Raw genomic sequence first — 15,762 nt, 5'->3', positions numbered from 1 at the left:
TGAGAAGTTATTGAAAGCTTAGGAATCCTGACTGGCCATTTTCACTCGTAAATAAGAGGGTGGCTGATTGTTCCACTAATGACCAGATGGGGCATGCAAAATCATAACAACCCACATTTGTGAAACATTTTGGAATAGAGATCTGTACCCCTATATCCTGTAGATAAAGGAGGCATGTAGCTCCCATTTTTTTGCCTTGGGTGCAAATATTTGAAACTCTCTGGCCATTTTCACTCATACATAAGAGGGTGGCTGAACGTTCCACTAATGACCAGAGGGGTGTGGTGGGGCACACGAAATAAGGCTGAATTGACTGAGAAGTTATTGAAAACTTAGGAATCCCGACTGGCCATTTTCACTCGTAAATAAGAGGGTGGCTGATTGTTCCACTAATGACCAGATGGGGCACGCAAAATCTTGACAACCCACATTTGTGAAACATTTTGGAATAGAGATCTGTACCCCTATATCCTGTAGATAAAGGAGGCATGTAGCTCCCAATTTTCTTTGCCTGAGGTGCAAACAGGTCTCTTTAATGCGGGAAACACAATCCATTAACGCTGAGACTTTATTAGAAATTTAATTTGTCCAAAATTGTATTACTGGCTTTTTGCTGAAAACTTGCATGATAGGGTTGATAGTTGTTGGGTTTCTGACAAATACTAAAACTTTGATTCTTGCCAGTAGTTCTGTTCCTAAGGTAATATATTAAAAAACCTGGTGTAGCAAACTTCTTCCTTTGTCTGTAACGTCTCACTTAGTCACCTTCTGCTGCAATACTTTTGTATTATCAGAGGCGGTGAGAATAACTAACAAGTAATCTCCAGGGGGACGCGGGTGGCGCTGTGGGTAAACCACAGAGCCTAGGACTTGCCAATCAGAAGGTCGGTGGTTCAAATCCCCATGACAGGGTGAACTTCCATTGCTCGGTCCCTGCTCCTGCCAACCTAGCAGTTCGAAAGCCCGTCAAAGTACAAGTAGATAAATAGGTACCGCTCTGGTGGGAAGGTAAGCGGCATTTCCGTGCGCTGCTCTGGTTCGCCAGACACAGCTTAGTCATGCTGGCCACATGACCCAAAAGCTGTACGCCGGCTCCCTCAGCCAATAAAGCGAGATGAGCACCACAACCCCAGAGTCGTCTGCGACTGGACCTAATGGTCAGGGGTCCCTTTACCTTTACCTTTAATCTCTAAGTGCTCTATTGTAATTATACCAGCAATACAGTTGTGTGTCTTCTGGCTGACGGTCAACTAGGTGAGTATCTTGTGCTTGGCTGAGGAGAAAATATGTGTTGTGGTCTGCCTGCAACTCTTTGTACAAAGATTCTTTCAGGTCGCAGTGAGGGGGACCATTTAAGCACCCTGAGCCTGTTGGAGAAAAGGTAGGCTCTAAATGGAATAATACATCAAATATGTAAACCAAATATTCCAAAGAGCTTGTATTGAGCAATGTTGGTTATTCAATCCCTTTTTCAGAAGAGCTGCGAACTCGAAAGCCTAATGCAGTCACTCTCCATGCTTCTACCTGGAGGGACTTCTCTTGTCGGGACACCGCTGCAGGGGAGGCCCTTTCCTGTGCCATCGCCACATGGTAAGGTACATCTTTTGGTGGGACAGCCAGCCTTGGTTTTTTTTTTTTTTTTCAATCAATTTATTTATTACGGCCGTGGGCCCATACAGGAAAAAACATAAATAACAGCTTGTGCACGTAGAGCTGTGTTTTGTTCCAGCTCTTTTTTTGACAGACCTCACAGAGCTACTGTGCCTGAAGCAGATTGCCTGCTCAATTGACAAGTACAGTGGTACCTCGGGTTACATATGCTTCAGGTTACAGACACTTCAGGTTACAGACTCCGCTAACCCAGAAATAGTACCTCGGGTTAAGAACTTTGCTTCAGGATGAGAACAGAAATCGTGCAGTGGCGGCACGGCAGCAGCAGGAGGCCCCATTAACTAAAGTGGTGCTTCAGGTTAAGAACAGTTTCAGGTTAAGAACGGACCTCCAGAACGAATTAAGTACTTAACCCAAGGTACCACTGTACGGCAGTGTCAGAGTTCTTGATACATCAAGTGAACATCTGCAGCATAGGATTGAGAGATATCTGCGTCTTGACTGCACTGCTTTAGGTAACCTGCTGTTTTTGCTCCTCTGTATCTGGAGGGGAGGGCTGCTGAAGACCCTAGTCTCTTCCAGGTGCATCTCAGTGACACAAGAAATAGAATTTTGCAAGCAAGTGAAGTTCACACCACAATTTAGTGATCTTTTTCAGTACAATCCTTTTGTGCTGGCTTCTCCATTTCCGTTCGCTTGATCTCTTCACAGTTCTGTCCAAGAGCCCACCACACTCAGGGGAAGCCAGCTCCTCCTGCAGAAGTCAGCTTGGTAAGAACATTTCTCTGGAAGTGGTGGGAATAGGCTGGGGACAAGCTAATGAGTCCAGATTACTTTTTGCAGACCAGCAGAAGGAACTTCCAGGCCCATGAATTCACACTTCAGAGGGACAAACAAAAAGGTGAGTTTTAAGACTGGAACCAGCCTCTCTCTCTGTTCTGCCCTGCAAATTAATGGCAGTCAAAATGACACTCTGTGACTTAAACACATCTAGGTGAATATCCCTTGCTTGGCCGGCAAGAATACTGCTAGCCCAAAAATGGAAACAAGAAGAATTACCATCGATGGAAGAATGGAGAATGAAGTTAATGGAATACGCAGAACTTGACAAATTAACAGGAAGGATCCGAGGCCTACGAGACCACAGATTCACTGAAGACTGGAGTAAATTTGTAGACTATTTGAAAAGTATTTGTGATGAACAATTAACGTTTGTAGGTTTGCAAGAGGCTCTGTGAAAATAATATTAGAAATATTGTAAAAAAGGGAATAAGAGGGAGGAGGCTTTTAATAAAAGGCAATAATAGACTAAGAAATGCGGAAGAAGGATTAAAACTGAGGATTTGTAGAGGAGCTGAGGGAACTCCAAAAAATGTATTTGTGAAAAATTGTGTTATGTGTTTTTATATTCTTGTATTGTAAAATGAATTAAAAATTTTTTTTTTGCTTGGCAAGGGATAAAACCTCGATTGTGTTCTATCTGCAACTTCATAACTCTTAAGGGTTTTCTTTTTCCTGAGAGAACATTCAGTATTCAGAGTGTTCGCTCAGGTTTTGCTTTTCACCTTGTTGCATTGCCAAAAAAAGCAAAAGAAAAAAAAAGCAAAAGGCTCTGGTGGTTGGCACTCCTGGTTTCCAGGACGGGGTTCAAGCCCCTGTGGTGCCCTTGCTTACTTCCAATGCAACCTCTCTCTCTATCTCTCTATCTCTTTATCTATCTCTCCCCCCAAAAAAACTAAATCAAGCAAGGTGCTCCCCTGATGCATCACTGGTGTGTGTCTAAAATAAGCTGTATTACATGGATGCTTCCCATTCTAGCACTCCCAGACATAGGGAACAAAATATTTATCTTTTATATATATATAGAGAGAGAGAGAGAGACTGTCTCTTAATTTGCATTGTTTGTTTAGGAAGTAACCTAAATATACAAACAAATGGATCCTATTTAGATTATGCAGAATGTGGAAAAGGCCGGGATGAAAGAGAAATGGCATCATGTTCACTCATCAGGCGAAGAAGAACAGCAAATATAAGATGCTCAGGTGTCCTATTTTACAGAAGACAGTTGTCAGTTTTCAGGGCTATCAGAGGATGTGGACAGGTAACCATTCTCTGTATGAAGGTGTCCTCTATTTGAATGGCTGTGCATTTCAGGTCTGGTTGATACAGAAGGAAGAGCAGGGGCACTGAAGTTGCCCATCAACAGATATCACCTTGGCAGCAGACTAAGCACAAACGCACAGGCCACAGTCTTCCCCACTACAGTGAGATGTACAGTGGTACCTCGGGTTACATATGCTTCAGGTTACAGACGCTTCAGGTTACAGACTCCGCTAACCCAGAAATAGTACCTCGGGTTAAGAACTTTGCTTCAGGATGAGAACAGAAATTGTGCTCTGGCGGCACGGCAGCAGGAGGAGGCCCCATTAGCTAAAGTGATGCTTCAGGTTAAGATCGGTTTCAGGTTAAGAACAGACCTCCGGAACGAATTAAGTATGTAACCAGAGGTACCACTGTATAATATTCCCATGTAGAATTATATGGTGAACTAACACTTCAGTCATACTCAAGGTAATGTAATATATCCAGCTAAGTCAGGGGTCAGCAAACTTTTTCAGCAGGGGGCTGGTCCACTGTCCCTCAGACCTTGTGGGGGGCCAGAAAAAACAAACAAAAAAAATGAATTCCTATGCCCCACAAATAACCCAGAAATGCATTTTAAATAAAAGGACACATTCTACTCATGTAAAAACATGCTCATTCCTGGACCGTCCGCAGGCCGTATTGAGAAGTTGATTGGGCCGGATCCAGCCCCTGGGCCTTAGTTTGCCTACCCACGAGATAAGTCATACATGGGGATATTACTCAAGGTAATATATATATATCCAGCTAAGTCTTTCAGGGAGGTTTTTTCTGGTTGCTTGCTAGTAGTTAGCTCAGGCTGGATAGCTTCACTGCTGGCTCTTGTTGCTTCAATGAGTGGTTGATGCACAAAAGCAGTGATTGGTCTTAACTTCATTATCATAGCATTTTCGAATCTCTAATCTCTTGAGCTTGCTAGCACCACTTTCAAATCTTTTACTCATGCTCAGATTAGAATCTAAAAATTAAAAAAATCTTCAACTGCATAAACTTGGTGGGCTTCACTCTTCAGTAGCTGCCACTGCTCACTGACTTCGTTATGCCTTTCTGGAGGGGCAGTGAGACCCCTCTGGCTGACTCCTGGGGTTTGGAGATGAAAACCCCTTTGGGTTTCTCCTGGAGGGTTGGCACCTGCACATTTTTGGGCTTTCCCCCTCCCAGGACCCTTCTTAAGGCACTGGTAGTGGACAGAGCGGGGGGAGACTCTGTGGTCAGAGCACCAGACTAGGCTTTTAAACAAAGAATAAAGATTTCATTGACTATTTACAACAGGATTTTAAACACAAAAAGGCACTTTAAACCAAACACAGAAAGGAAAACACCACTGGGCACAAATAAAATAAGACAAAAAACCCAGTTCCCCTGTCCCTGAACTGATCCCTGTACTTATTTTCCCTCAGGATGAGGTTCAGTTACCACCCTGCAGCCTGGCCTCCTGCCTACTACAGGTAGTTCTGGATCCCTCTGAGGATCCCTTCCACCTGCTGCCTTCCCTGATCCCCAAGGCCTCTCTCTGCCTGTGGGCAATCTGCACTGCATGCTGCAGGCACCAACAGGGCTCTGTGCAGCGTGAAACATAGACTTCCTTGCCTGGGAGGGGTGAGGCCAGTGCCAGTCACATGTGCTTGCCTTGCTCTGTTCAAGACAAGGAGGACGGAAGGAAGGAATGGAAGGGACTTGGCAGAGCTTGCTTGCCTGGTCTATCTGCCCCAGCCGGCCCCCTACTCCGACTCTCCCACTGACCACTAGAGACCTGACCCTTGAGCTGGGGAAGGCTGTGCAGCTGGTTGTTGACTCTGGGCCTGCTAGCTCTGGAGTCCTGGAGTTGGTACTCTGAATAGTGGCACCAGGGACCTAAAGGGGCACGACTTGTCCGTCCAACCACTGCACAGTCTCATCAGGGCTGGCCTGAAGGCAATTGGAGCAATGGGGCCAAACTGGGCCCTGCAGGCCGCTCCTAAGGGCCCCCTGCACCAGGGCAATCTAGATGGATTTTATTTATATCTCTAAGATTCTGCAGACTTGGGCTGTGAACTGGGGCCCCACAATTATTATTTTTTTAAGTTGGGCCCCAGAGTTCAAATTGGGCCCCACGGGCTGGCTCTGAGTCTTATAGTTGCTGGGCCTGAGTTGCCCTGCCCCTGCGTGAAGTCTTGGGTTTGCAATTTTGGGAGAGGGGAGGCTGCCTGCTGGGGGGCAGGTGGGCTGGGGAGCCCCCCTAGATTTAGAGGCCCTAGGCTTCAGCCTACTTAGCCTATACATAAATCCGGCACTGAAGAAAAAGAAGAAGAGAAGAGTTTGGATTTGATATCCCGCTTTATCACTACCCGAAGGAGTCTCAAAGCACTAACATTCTCCTCTCCCTTCCTCCCCCACAACAAACACTCAGTGAGGTGAGTGAGGCTGAGAGACTTCAGAGAAGTGTGACTAGCCCAAGGTCACCCAGCAGCTGCATGTAGAGGAGCAGGGAAGCGAACCTGGTTCACCAGGTTACAAGACTACCGCTCTTAACCACTACACCACACTGGCTCTCCTTACTGCTTACAGTCCTTAAAGTTGCAACCCATGCCGTGGCTCTGGCTGCCTTGTTCCTGAGCAGTCCCTCCCCACACAAGCATCCTCTCTGCCCCCACCCACCCACCTCCACAGCTGATCAGATCCAGGAGCATCCAGTCTAGGAAGAGAGGCCAGCTCCTGCCATGATGGAGCCTGAGTCTTGAAAGCAGTTAGAATCCCCATAGGAGGGGACTTGATGGAGTTACCCTCTTGCCTCAGGGGCAGTTGTGGTTTTGCTCTGCTTCCACAGTTGGAGGCAGCAGCGCTTCTGAATACCAGTTGCTGGAGACCACAAGAGGAAGAGAGAGGGCTCTTGCGCTCAAATCCTTCTTGCTGGTTTCCCACAGGCAACTGTTCAGCCACTGTGAGAACAGGATGCTGGACTAGGTGGACCACTGGCCTAATCCAACAGGCTCTTCTGATGTTATTATGAAACCTTTGAGAGCTGCTGCCTTTCAGAGTGGACAATACTGAGGTACATGCACCAGTGTTCTGACTTGGCATAAGGCAGTTTCCTTTATAACTCCTGCCATGCAGTTGTCCTTTCACACAGCTGAGCTGATGACAGTTGGAATCATCACAAAGATAAATGCTATAATCCTGTAATGTTGGGATTCCATCCATGTTTGGGTCTAGTTCCTTTTACATCTACCAGCGCTGACGGAAAGAAGCAGAAAGGCTGTCACATGGAGGACGGAGCAAGCTTGCTTTCTCCTCCAGAGGGGAGAACCCAAACCAATGGATTCAAATGACAAGAGGGGAGATTCTGACTAAACATTAGGAAGAATTTTCTGACAGTAACAGCTGTTGGGCAGTGGAATGGACTATTTCAGAAGGTGGTGGGCTCTTCCTCATTTTAGGGTTGTTGTTTTTTTGCTAGCTGTTATTCCTGCATTGTAGGTGCATGGAAAAGATGACCCTATGGATCTCTTCCAACTCTACAGTGTTGATTCTAAGTTCTCTGGCCTGGACCTTCTGTACACTGACTGGCAGCAGCTGTACAGGATATCAGAATGCGGCACCAAGACTGGTAACTGGGAGCGGCCGCCAAGACCATATAACACTGGTCCTGAAAGATCTTAATTGACTTCCAGTACGTTTCCGAACACAGTTCAAAGTGTTGGTGCTGACCTTTAAATCCCTAAACGGCCTCAGTCCAGTATACCTGAAGGAGTGTCTCTATCCCTATCATTCAGCCTGGACACTGAGGTCCAGCGCCGAGGGCCTTCTGGCAGTTCCTTCACTGCAAGAAGCCAAGTTACAGGGAACCAGGCACAGGGCCTTCTCGGTAGTGGCACCGGCCCTGTGGAATGCCCTCCCACCAGATGTCAAAGAGAACAACAACTACCAGACTTTAAGAAGACATCTGAAGGCAGTCCTATTTAGGGAAGCTTTTAATGCTTGATGCATTATTATATTTTAATATTTTGTTGGAAGCCGCCCAGAGTGGCTGGGGAAGCCCAGCCAGATGGGTGGGGTATAAATAATAAATCATCATCATCATTAGGCAGGGTCTCTGCAACCTGCCTGGAGATGCTGAGGACTGAGTCTGAGACCTTTGCATGTGAAACAAATGCTTTTGAAAGTCACAAGTGCAGGGTTTTGTTCTGTGCAGCTGAAAAAAAAGGAGGTGAGGAAAAGATGCTGAATAGGCCCCTCTGTGTGTGTGTTTCTGTGTGTCTGTGTAGGCGGGTGTTGTGCAATGACAGAGGAAATGTGAGCAAAATAGAAAGCAAGAGAAGTGGGGGAGGGTGTGGGAAAGGAAGGGAGGCTCAGTGCGGAAGGGAAAGCTTGATGAACGTTTACAACTTTTTGCACACTTCTCCTTCTAGCAGCACCCTGCCAGAAGAACCTGAAAGATGGCTGAAAGCCAGAAGAAAGGAGGAGGCTTTAAAAGTAAGTAGCCGGCAGAACAGCACAGATTTGGACTCTGATGCTTGCTTAAATCTGAGTGCCTTGGAGGCTGAGCCTGCAAAAGACATCAGGAAAGAGGGGTTGTGCAGGAGGTGTGCAGGGGTCGCTTCTCCCCAAACCTGTGTGGTGGCTAAGTTGCCAACTTTCCCCCACCCACCAATAGGGCTCCTGTGCTTTTGAAAACCAGTGCGTGGCATATGGAAATCAACAAGAGAAGTTTTCACCCATCCTGGAAACACTTGCTGCACCTGTTGCATTTTCACCTGCTTAAAGGCACAGGACTCCTGAAAAGCGGCTCTGGAACAAGAAAAGGCTGCATGAACGTAGGAATCTGCTTTATACGAAGCCTGGCCACTGGCCCATCTAGTTCAGCCTTGCCTACACCATGAGTGTCCCGTGTGGCACCTTCTAAATTCTGCTGCTTATGGGGGTGATAAGGTCTGGAGTCCAGGAACATCTGGACAGCAGCTGGTCTACACTGACTAGCAGAGGCTCTCCAGCTTTTCAGATGAGGCTCAGGGACTGAACCTCACAATTTCTGCTGGCAACACAGGTGCTCTGTCACTGAGTTGCACTCATTAAGGTTCCAGTCCTCATCAGGGCTGATGTAAATATGAACAAAGGAAGGCTGCTTTATACCAAATCAAACCAGAGCCAATCTAGTAGACTAGTGTTGTCTTCCCTGACTGGCAGTGGCTGCCCAGGGTTTTAGACAGAGAAGGAGATTTATCGGCTCCACCTGAAAATGCTAGAGATTGAACGGGGGACCTTTTGCATGCAACACTTTTGCTTTGTCGCTGAGCTGCAGTCCTTCTGTGAGAGGCTAGCCCATACTGTTTTGGGGCGATTGCAAATGTAACTCGAGCGAACTCATTGTATTTGACATGAGCAGGTGTCAGCTGCTAGCTCAAGAGACGATGCACAGGGGTCTGATGCCTTCATCTAGGAAGTGGGTAGATAATATATGAGCTGTCGCTTGCTTTCTTACAGTGGTCTAGATGCACCACCACACACAGCTGACAGTCTCCACATTAAGTCTGGTGGGGCGGGGCGGACAATGCATCCTTGTCACTGTTAGACAGCAGCACACGCTACAGCGTACAGATATTATCTACCCATGCCCTGGATGAAGGCATCTCAGTCCAATGGACCTCATTGAGGCAAAACTCCACAGCAGGTTCCTGTGTGCCTTATGCTACTTTCAGTGCCTTTCATTTCTTTTGGAGTGGGATCTACTTTGTGTGATCTACTTTGTGGAGTTAAAGTTTTTTGAACTCCATCAGAACAAACATCAGATATGGTGCTGTGCAGATTTTACAATAAACAGACAACAAACCCCTAAAGCTTCTTTGCACAGGCAACCCACATTCTGCAACTAATAAAAGCAGACCCTCCAAGTGCCCCTATTTTCCCGGGACAGTCCTGGGTTTACAGAAGCCGTCCGAGTTTCTGATTTGACCCAGGATGTCCCGCTTTTCCTAAGGACACCCCTATTTTCATTGGAGAAATGTTGGGGCGTATGGAATAATGCAACCCCCCAAACCAAATAAATAACTATACAACCTTTATAAGACATCTGATGGCAGCCCTGTGTAGGGATTTGTTTTTCATGTTTAATGGGTATCATATAAATGATAAAATTATTATAATGGAATAGGACGTTGCTATTTTCATTGGAGAAATGTTGGAGGGCATTTAAAAGCTGGGATGTACTGTGCCGGCAAGGGCAGAATTATGTGCACTTGCACAAGGCGTAGCAGCAAAGAAGCATGTTGCAGCCCAGCCTCCTCAGCCTTCAAAAATCGATCCACCTCCGCTCCCTTTCAGTTTTTACCAGGGCAATTTTGCCCTGCTCTTTCAAGGCTATCTTGAGCTTCTTGAGGACTAGAAACTAAATAATGGGGCTAATCAGAGCAGAAGCTTTAAAGACACTGAATTGTGGTCCCAAGGGCACCAGTTTCTGCAGAAATGCTGATCCCCTTAGCACAGATTGCACCCAGCAGCTGGTAGAAGGTGGAAGATGTTAACATGCAATTACCAGTATAGCTAGCATGGAAAGAGGCAGGGGTGCGGTTAATGGTTTATGTGGAAGGATGGGAGACCCGTTTTAGAAGACAGTATGCATCTCTTCATGGCCTGCTGCACCTGGGGGGCTCCTCCTGCTGACCTCCCCTCCAAAGACCTGCCCTGAGGCACAGCAGCTGCACTCGATGCCTCTGAACATCACTGCGGAGACTGACTATATCGGCATGTAATCAGTTGTTCTCTGCAGCTGGGCCAAGAACCACACTTTTCCTTCGCAGCTGTTTGTGTTTTGCTGTGAGAAGAGGGAGGGCAGTGACAGCAGGTGTCCCTTTGCATAGATTTCTGAGGCTGGTTGGCCTGGAAATTTCTTCCCAGCCTTCCCTGAGGGATTGTTTATGCCTGTGTCTCCACCCGACACAAACCAGTTTAACAGCCCCCCCCCCCCCCCGATCTCTCATCTCTTGCCAGTTTGGTCTCCCTTCTTAGGCTTCTTGACTCTGGTATCTCTCTTGCCAGTGTGGCAGGCCCAGCTGAGTTCAGAGTGGAATGAAGCAAGCACTTCATGCCAGCAAGAGAATCACATTTATTTTACCGTTTCTATACAAACAACCCCAAAACACACATCCCCATAAGTAGAAAACTAGCACGGGAATGAACAGTGTGTTTAATTATTTACTTGCAAGGTTTTTGAAATGTAGGGGATCAGTGGTGCAATTGTTCAGTGTGGCTGGCTGCTGGTTCAAGTCCACCCAGGGACGGCATTGGGCAGGATTCCTGCATTGCAGGGGGTTGAAATAGATGACCCTCAGGGCCCCTTCCAACTCTATCATTCTGTGATTCCCTTCCTGCAGTCAGAAACAACACAAGTCATTCTACCGCTTTAGGAGTCTAATTCACTAGGAGGAATGAACAGACTGTCCCTGGTAAATAGGGAGAGTTAGTATATGAAATTGTGTTGTGGTCTTGTATATCCCCAAACATTGGTTTATTGCATTTCATACCCTACCTTTCTTCCCAAGAGCTCAGCGTGGCATGTAAATTTCTCCCGCCTTTCCCCATCTTTCATTTGTTCTGCCCGGACACTGAGGTCTAGCTCTGAGGCCTTCTGGCAGTTCCCTCGCTGTGAGAAGCCAAGTTACAGGGAACCAGGCAGAGGGCCTTCTCGGTGGTGATGCCCGTCCTGTGGAATGCCCTCCCACCAGATGTCAAAGAGAAAAACAACTATCATACCTTTAGAAGACATCTGAAGGCAGCCCTGTTTAGGGAAGCTTTTAATGTTTATTAGGTTATTGTATTTTAGTGTTCTGTTGGAAGCCGCCCAGAGTGGCTGGGGAAACCCAGCCAGATGGGCGGGTATAAATAATAAATTATAATTATAATCCTCACAACAACCCTGTGATGTAAGTTAGGCTGAACGATAACAAGTGGTCCAAGTTCACCCAATATTCCACGCTGCGTTAAAACAATACAAGTGTTAGTATTTTTTTAATTAAAATGTTAACAAATGTTATGGGGAGGATCCTATTGGTCTCAAGAGCAGATGTGCTGAAATCAATGGCCATGGCTACGGTAACTTAATTGATATCGGTAGGCCTACTCTGAGTGGGGCTTACTTGGATACAACTCAGAGCGGTGGGGCCCGTTTCACTGCTTGAGGCGAAACAGGAAGTGCTGTCTTGCCCAGCCACTGCTACCACCCTGTGCCCTGCTGGGCGGCACCAAATTCAGGCAAGATCGCACCCAAATCTCACCCAAAATAGGAGCCAGTGGCAGTGGTGCTTCCCTGCCAGTGATGGCGGTGGTGGGGCAGGCCACAGGAATGCCACCTGGGGGCATGGGCATAGCCAGGAGGGCAACTGCCTTCCTAAATCAAGTAAATAAATAAAAATACTTATTTCGGTAAAAAATAATTTGGCTCTGCCCCCCTAACATAAAGCCTGCTTCCCTAATATCCCCCTAATCCTGGCTATGCCCGTGTCTGGGAGGCTGCCTCACCCTGCCCAACGGCTGGGCCATCTCTGCCCTTTCCTTAAACCCTGGGGAGCTGCTGACAGTCAGTGTAGACAATACTGACCTAGACAAACCCCAATGCTCTGACTCAGTATAAGGCCGTTTCCTATGTCATTTGCTTCCTGTGTTGCTGTGACATGGACCCTGGTCTCCCAGATTCTAATCTAGTCAAAGGTGACCTAGGGAACTTTGCATGTGGGTCTTCCAAACCTCAATCCTAGTTTGATATTCTCTTTTTTATATATATATATAATATTTTATTAAGGTTTTTACATAGAAAGAAAAAACAAAAGAGAAATACAAAAATACAAACAACAAAAACAACAACACAAATGACAAAAAAACCACACAAAACAAATAAAAACAATTCCATTTTCATAATATTCCTTGCGTTTACTTATTTCCCACACCTCCCCTCACTGTATTCCAGTTCATATATTTAATCAGCAAATCCCTTCCCTCTATCTTAACTTAATCTTTATCTTAATATCTTAATATATCCTAATCTTTTCTTAATATCTTAATGTATTAAACCTTTTGATTTTATACCTTTTAACCTTCGAATTATCCATACTCCTTCACCGCTTTGTTGCTAATACCCTTTTAAACTCAATCCGATGTCCCTAGTTTGATATTCTCATTGGCACTAACTAATACAGAATCTTCTGGAATGTGCCCTCTCAAAACCACCAACCGTCTTCTTGTTTTGCTTTCTCCAGAATTATTTAGGTTTAAAGGATTTGGGAGCTTGAGTAGCATTCCACGGACGTTCACCTTGCGGCGTGTCTCTGTTGCTCCCAGCACTCCACAGGCCCCTGGAGGGGGGCTCCTGTCCTCAAATGGTTTCTTGGCAACCACCATTGAAAGCACGCAGGACGACTTGAATACTGTTCCCAAAAGTCCGTCCCCATACGCTCGGTCATGCGACATGTACAGCCACATGGGGACTATGCCAAGGGGCAGCTCCAGGAAGTCGAAGGCTAAGGCCAAAGACAAAGGCACGCCCAAGGAGAAGGATCAAGATGCAGCGTCACAAATTGGCCTGGCACCTGTTCCCCACAAAAACTCTCCTTTCGTAGCTAAGGAAGCAAAGCAGAAGCAAAAATTGCCTCCACCCAAAGCCGACCACAGTCAGGCCCACACCCAATATGTGAGGCCCACCACCATGGTCAACTCCTCAAACTCTTTTCCAGAGCACAGGCAAGCTTCTGCTGCAGGACTCCCAAAGGAAACAGTGAGGAGAAAGGAGGACTTTCTTCAGGTGCCTTGGAAGTCCTCCTCCAAGAGAGCGCAGGACGACTTGAATCCTGCACCCAAAAGCCCATCGCAGCATGCCCGCTCATGCGATATGTCCAGCCACGTGGGGACCATTCCACGAAGCAGTTCTGGAAAGTTGAGGGGAAAGGCCAAAGGCAAAGGGGCCCCTCAGGAGGCTGAGCCAACCACCGCCCCAGAGCCCAGCTTGATAGCTGTGGCACCTTCTCCCAGAAATGATGCTCCTATGATAGCTATGGACACAGAGCAGAATGCAAAAATGCCCCCATCTGAATCCAAACACAGCCAGGCCCACTCCCAAACCATGAGGCAGGCTGTTGTGGTCAACACCTCAGACTCTCTTCCTGAGCCCAGGCAGACTCCTGAGGGACCCAAAGAAAACATGAAGAGGAACAAGCAGGGCTCTCCCCATGTGCCCAGGAAGCTCAGCTCTGAAACTGCGCAGGACAACTTGAATACTGTGCCAAAAAGCCCGTCCCCGTATGCTTGCTCAGGTGATATGTACAGCCACTTGGGGACCTTGCCAAGAGCCAACTCTGGGTGGTCAAAGAGGCAGTCCAAAGAGGAATCAGTGAGGTGTGAGCAGGATTCTTTTCAGGTCCCTCGAAAAGCTGCCAATATGGAAGCTCCCAAAGAACCTATCCTGTCTGGAGGGCGAGCGACTGGAGAGGAAGCCCTTCAAGAACACTCAGACAAGAGGTAAGACAAGAGAAATAATCTGTGGCTGAAGAACTGCATTCAAGGAACAGTGTTGGTGTGAACACAGCAGCTCTCAGGTTGTATTTCTCTTGGATAGGAGCTGCCAAAGTGGCTCCTTCCACATGTGACTGGCTTCTGTCTCTCATCAGCCCCAGCCAGCATGGCCAATAACAGGATTGTGGGACCTGTAGCCCAAAAACACCTAGGAGCACTACCTTGGCTAGCCCTGTCGTGGGGCAAAACAGAGGCAGGTAACCTCCAAAGGCAGAAAGTGCTGTTTGAAAGCCCATCGTACACTCAGATAATAGGGAAGGGGCCTAGTTTTTGCAGATCTTTTTCCTGGCTTTTGAAGTGGGCACTGTTACAATATCAGGATGCAGTAGATTAGATCTTAGCTCGTGTGTCCACAATGGCACACCTTCATTGCACGCTGTGTTTTTGAATGCTGTAGTTCAGTTCTTGTAGGTCTGTGGTGCGTTCAGTTCACTCCTTTGCTGTTCTCAGGGGCAGAATATTACTTAAGATGGGAGCTGCCATGTTCGTTGATACAGTTTTTGTCCTGTACAGTGGTACCTCTGGTTGCAAACAGGATCCGTTCCGGAGGCCCGTTCACAACATGAAAGGAACGCACCCCGCAGCAGTGCTTCTGCACATGCGCAGGTTGCGATTTGCTGCTTCTGCACATGCGCATGATGGCATTTTGCATGTCTGTGCATGTGCGAGCAGCGAAACCCGGAAGTAACCCTTTCTGGTACTTCCAGGTCGCCATGGGATGCAACCTGAAAAAACATAAAATGAAGCAAACGTAACATGAGGTATGACTATACATGTTTCAAGCATGGGGTGGCAGTAATTTTTTCTTCTCCAAAGTGGGCACAGGTGAGGAAAGCTGAACCTCTTCCCCACCCTCCTTCCCTTCCCATCCATCACCTCAGACGTTTTCCTTTCAGGCCAGCTCTGATATTGGAAAGCTGCCTCAGGGGTCGGGAGGTGATTGGGGAGGAGACACCCAAACCTCTTTTATTATAAAAACCCAGGGAATGGGTCGCCTGCCAATACCTGCACATTTGTCACTGGTGGAGAAGCGGCACGGTGGCACCAATTTTCGGCAAAATCTCACCAAAACTGCAATAAATCCTGAGCACTCTGAAATATTTCAACCAATACTGGAGCCACTTCTGCACCGGTGTTGGTGCAGGTGGGGGGGGGCGCCCTGGGTGTTTCAGCTGCCCGTGGCAGCCCCCTCAATCCGTTTAATGGCTTAGCTTGCTCTGGAACTAAACTGGAAGTAGAATATAAAACTGGGGGAAAGGTACTGATTAGGAGCCAATCTCTCCAGACACCAATGGCATATATTTGGAGGAACTGTGTGAGAAGTGGCTGGTATAGACAGGGCAGTCTTAAGCATATCCGGCGCCGTGGTGCTCTCTTCCTGCGGAGGCTTGGGAAGGAAGCTGCACGTTCGCGAGCCATATAGTTGGCAGGGCGCAGCTGGCGGGTGTGCAGGGAAAGGGGAGGCTGCCGGCAAAG

General features: G+C 47.3%; 1 protein-coding gene and 1 long non-coding RNA gene across 2 annotated transcripts in view; both read left to right on the top strand.

Annotated features, from left to right (window-relative positions):
• Nucleotides 1-383: 383 nt before the first annotated feature.
• Nucleotides 384-2,965, top strand: LOC310669342. The gene is made up of 4 exons (XR_014507110.1): nucleotides 384-1,595; nucleotides 2,323-2,382; nucleotides 2,455-2,512; nucleotides 2,606-2,965. It is a non-coding gene; the product is annotated as an uncharacterized lncRNA (long non-coding RNA).
• A 5,082-nt stretch (nucleotides 2,966-8,047) lies between these two features.
• SH2D3C (SH2 domain containing 3C) overlaps nucleotides 8,048-15,762 on the top strand; it is a 72,623-nt gene continuing 64,908 nt past the window's right edge. Inside the window, exons 1-2 of the mRNA XM_083422929.1 lie at nucleotides 8,048-8,205; nucleotides 12,978-14,232. Coding sequence (XP_083279055.1) covers nucleotides 8,169-8,205; nucleotides 12,978-14,232 — 1,292 coding nt within the window. The 5' untranslated portion in view covers nucleotides 8,048-8,168. The remainder of the gene's footprint in view (nucleotides 8,206-12,977; nucleotides 14,233-15,762) is intronic.

This window comes from Podarcis tiliguerta (genome assembly GCF_965153285.1).
Source record: "Podarcis tiliguerta genome assembly, chromosome: Z".
NCBI lineage: Eukaryota > Metazoa > Chordata > Lepidosauria > Squamata > Lacertidae > Podarcis > Podarcis tiliguerta.
Note: the sequence above shows the minus strand (reverse complement) of the source record. Positions and strands in the feature narration are given on the sequence as shown.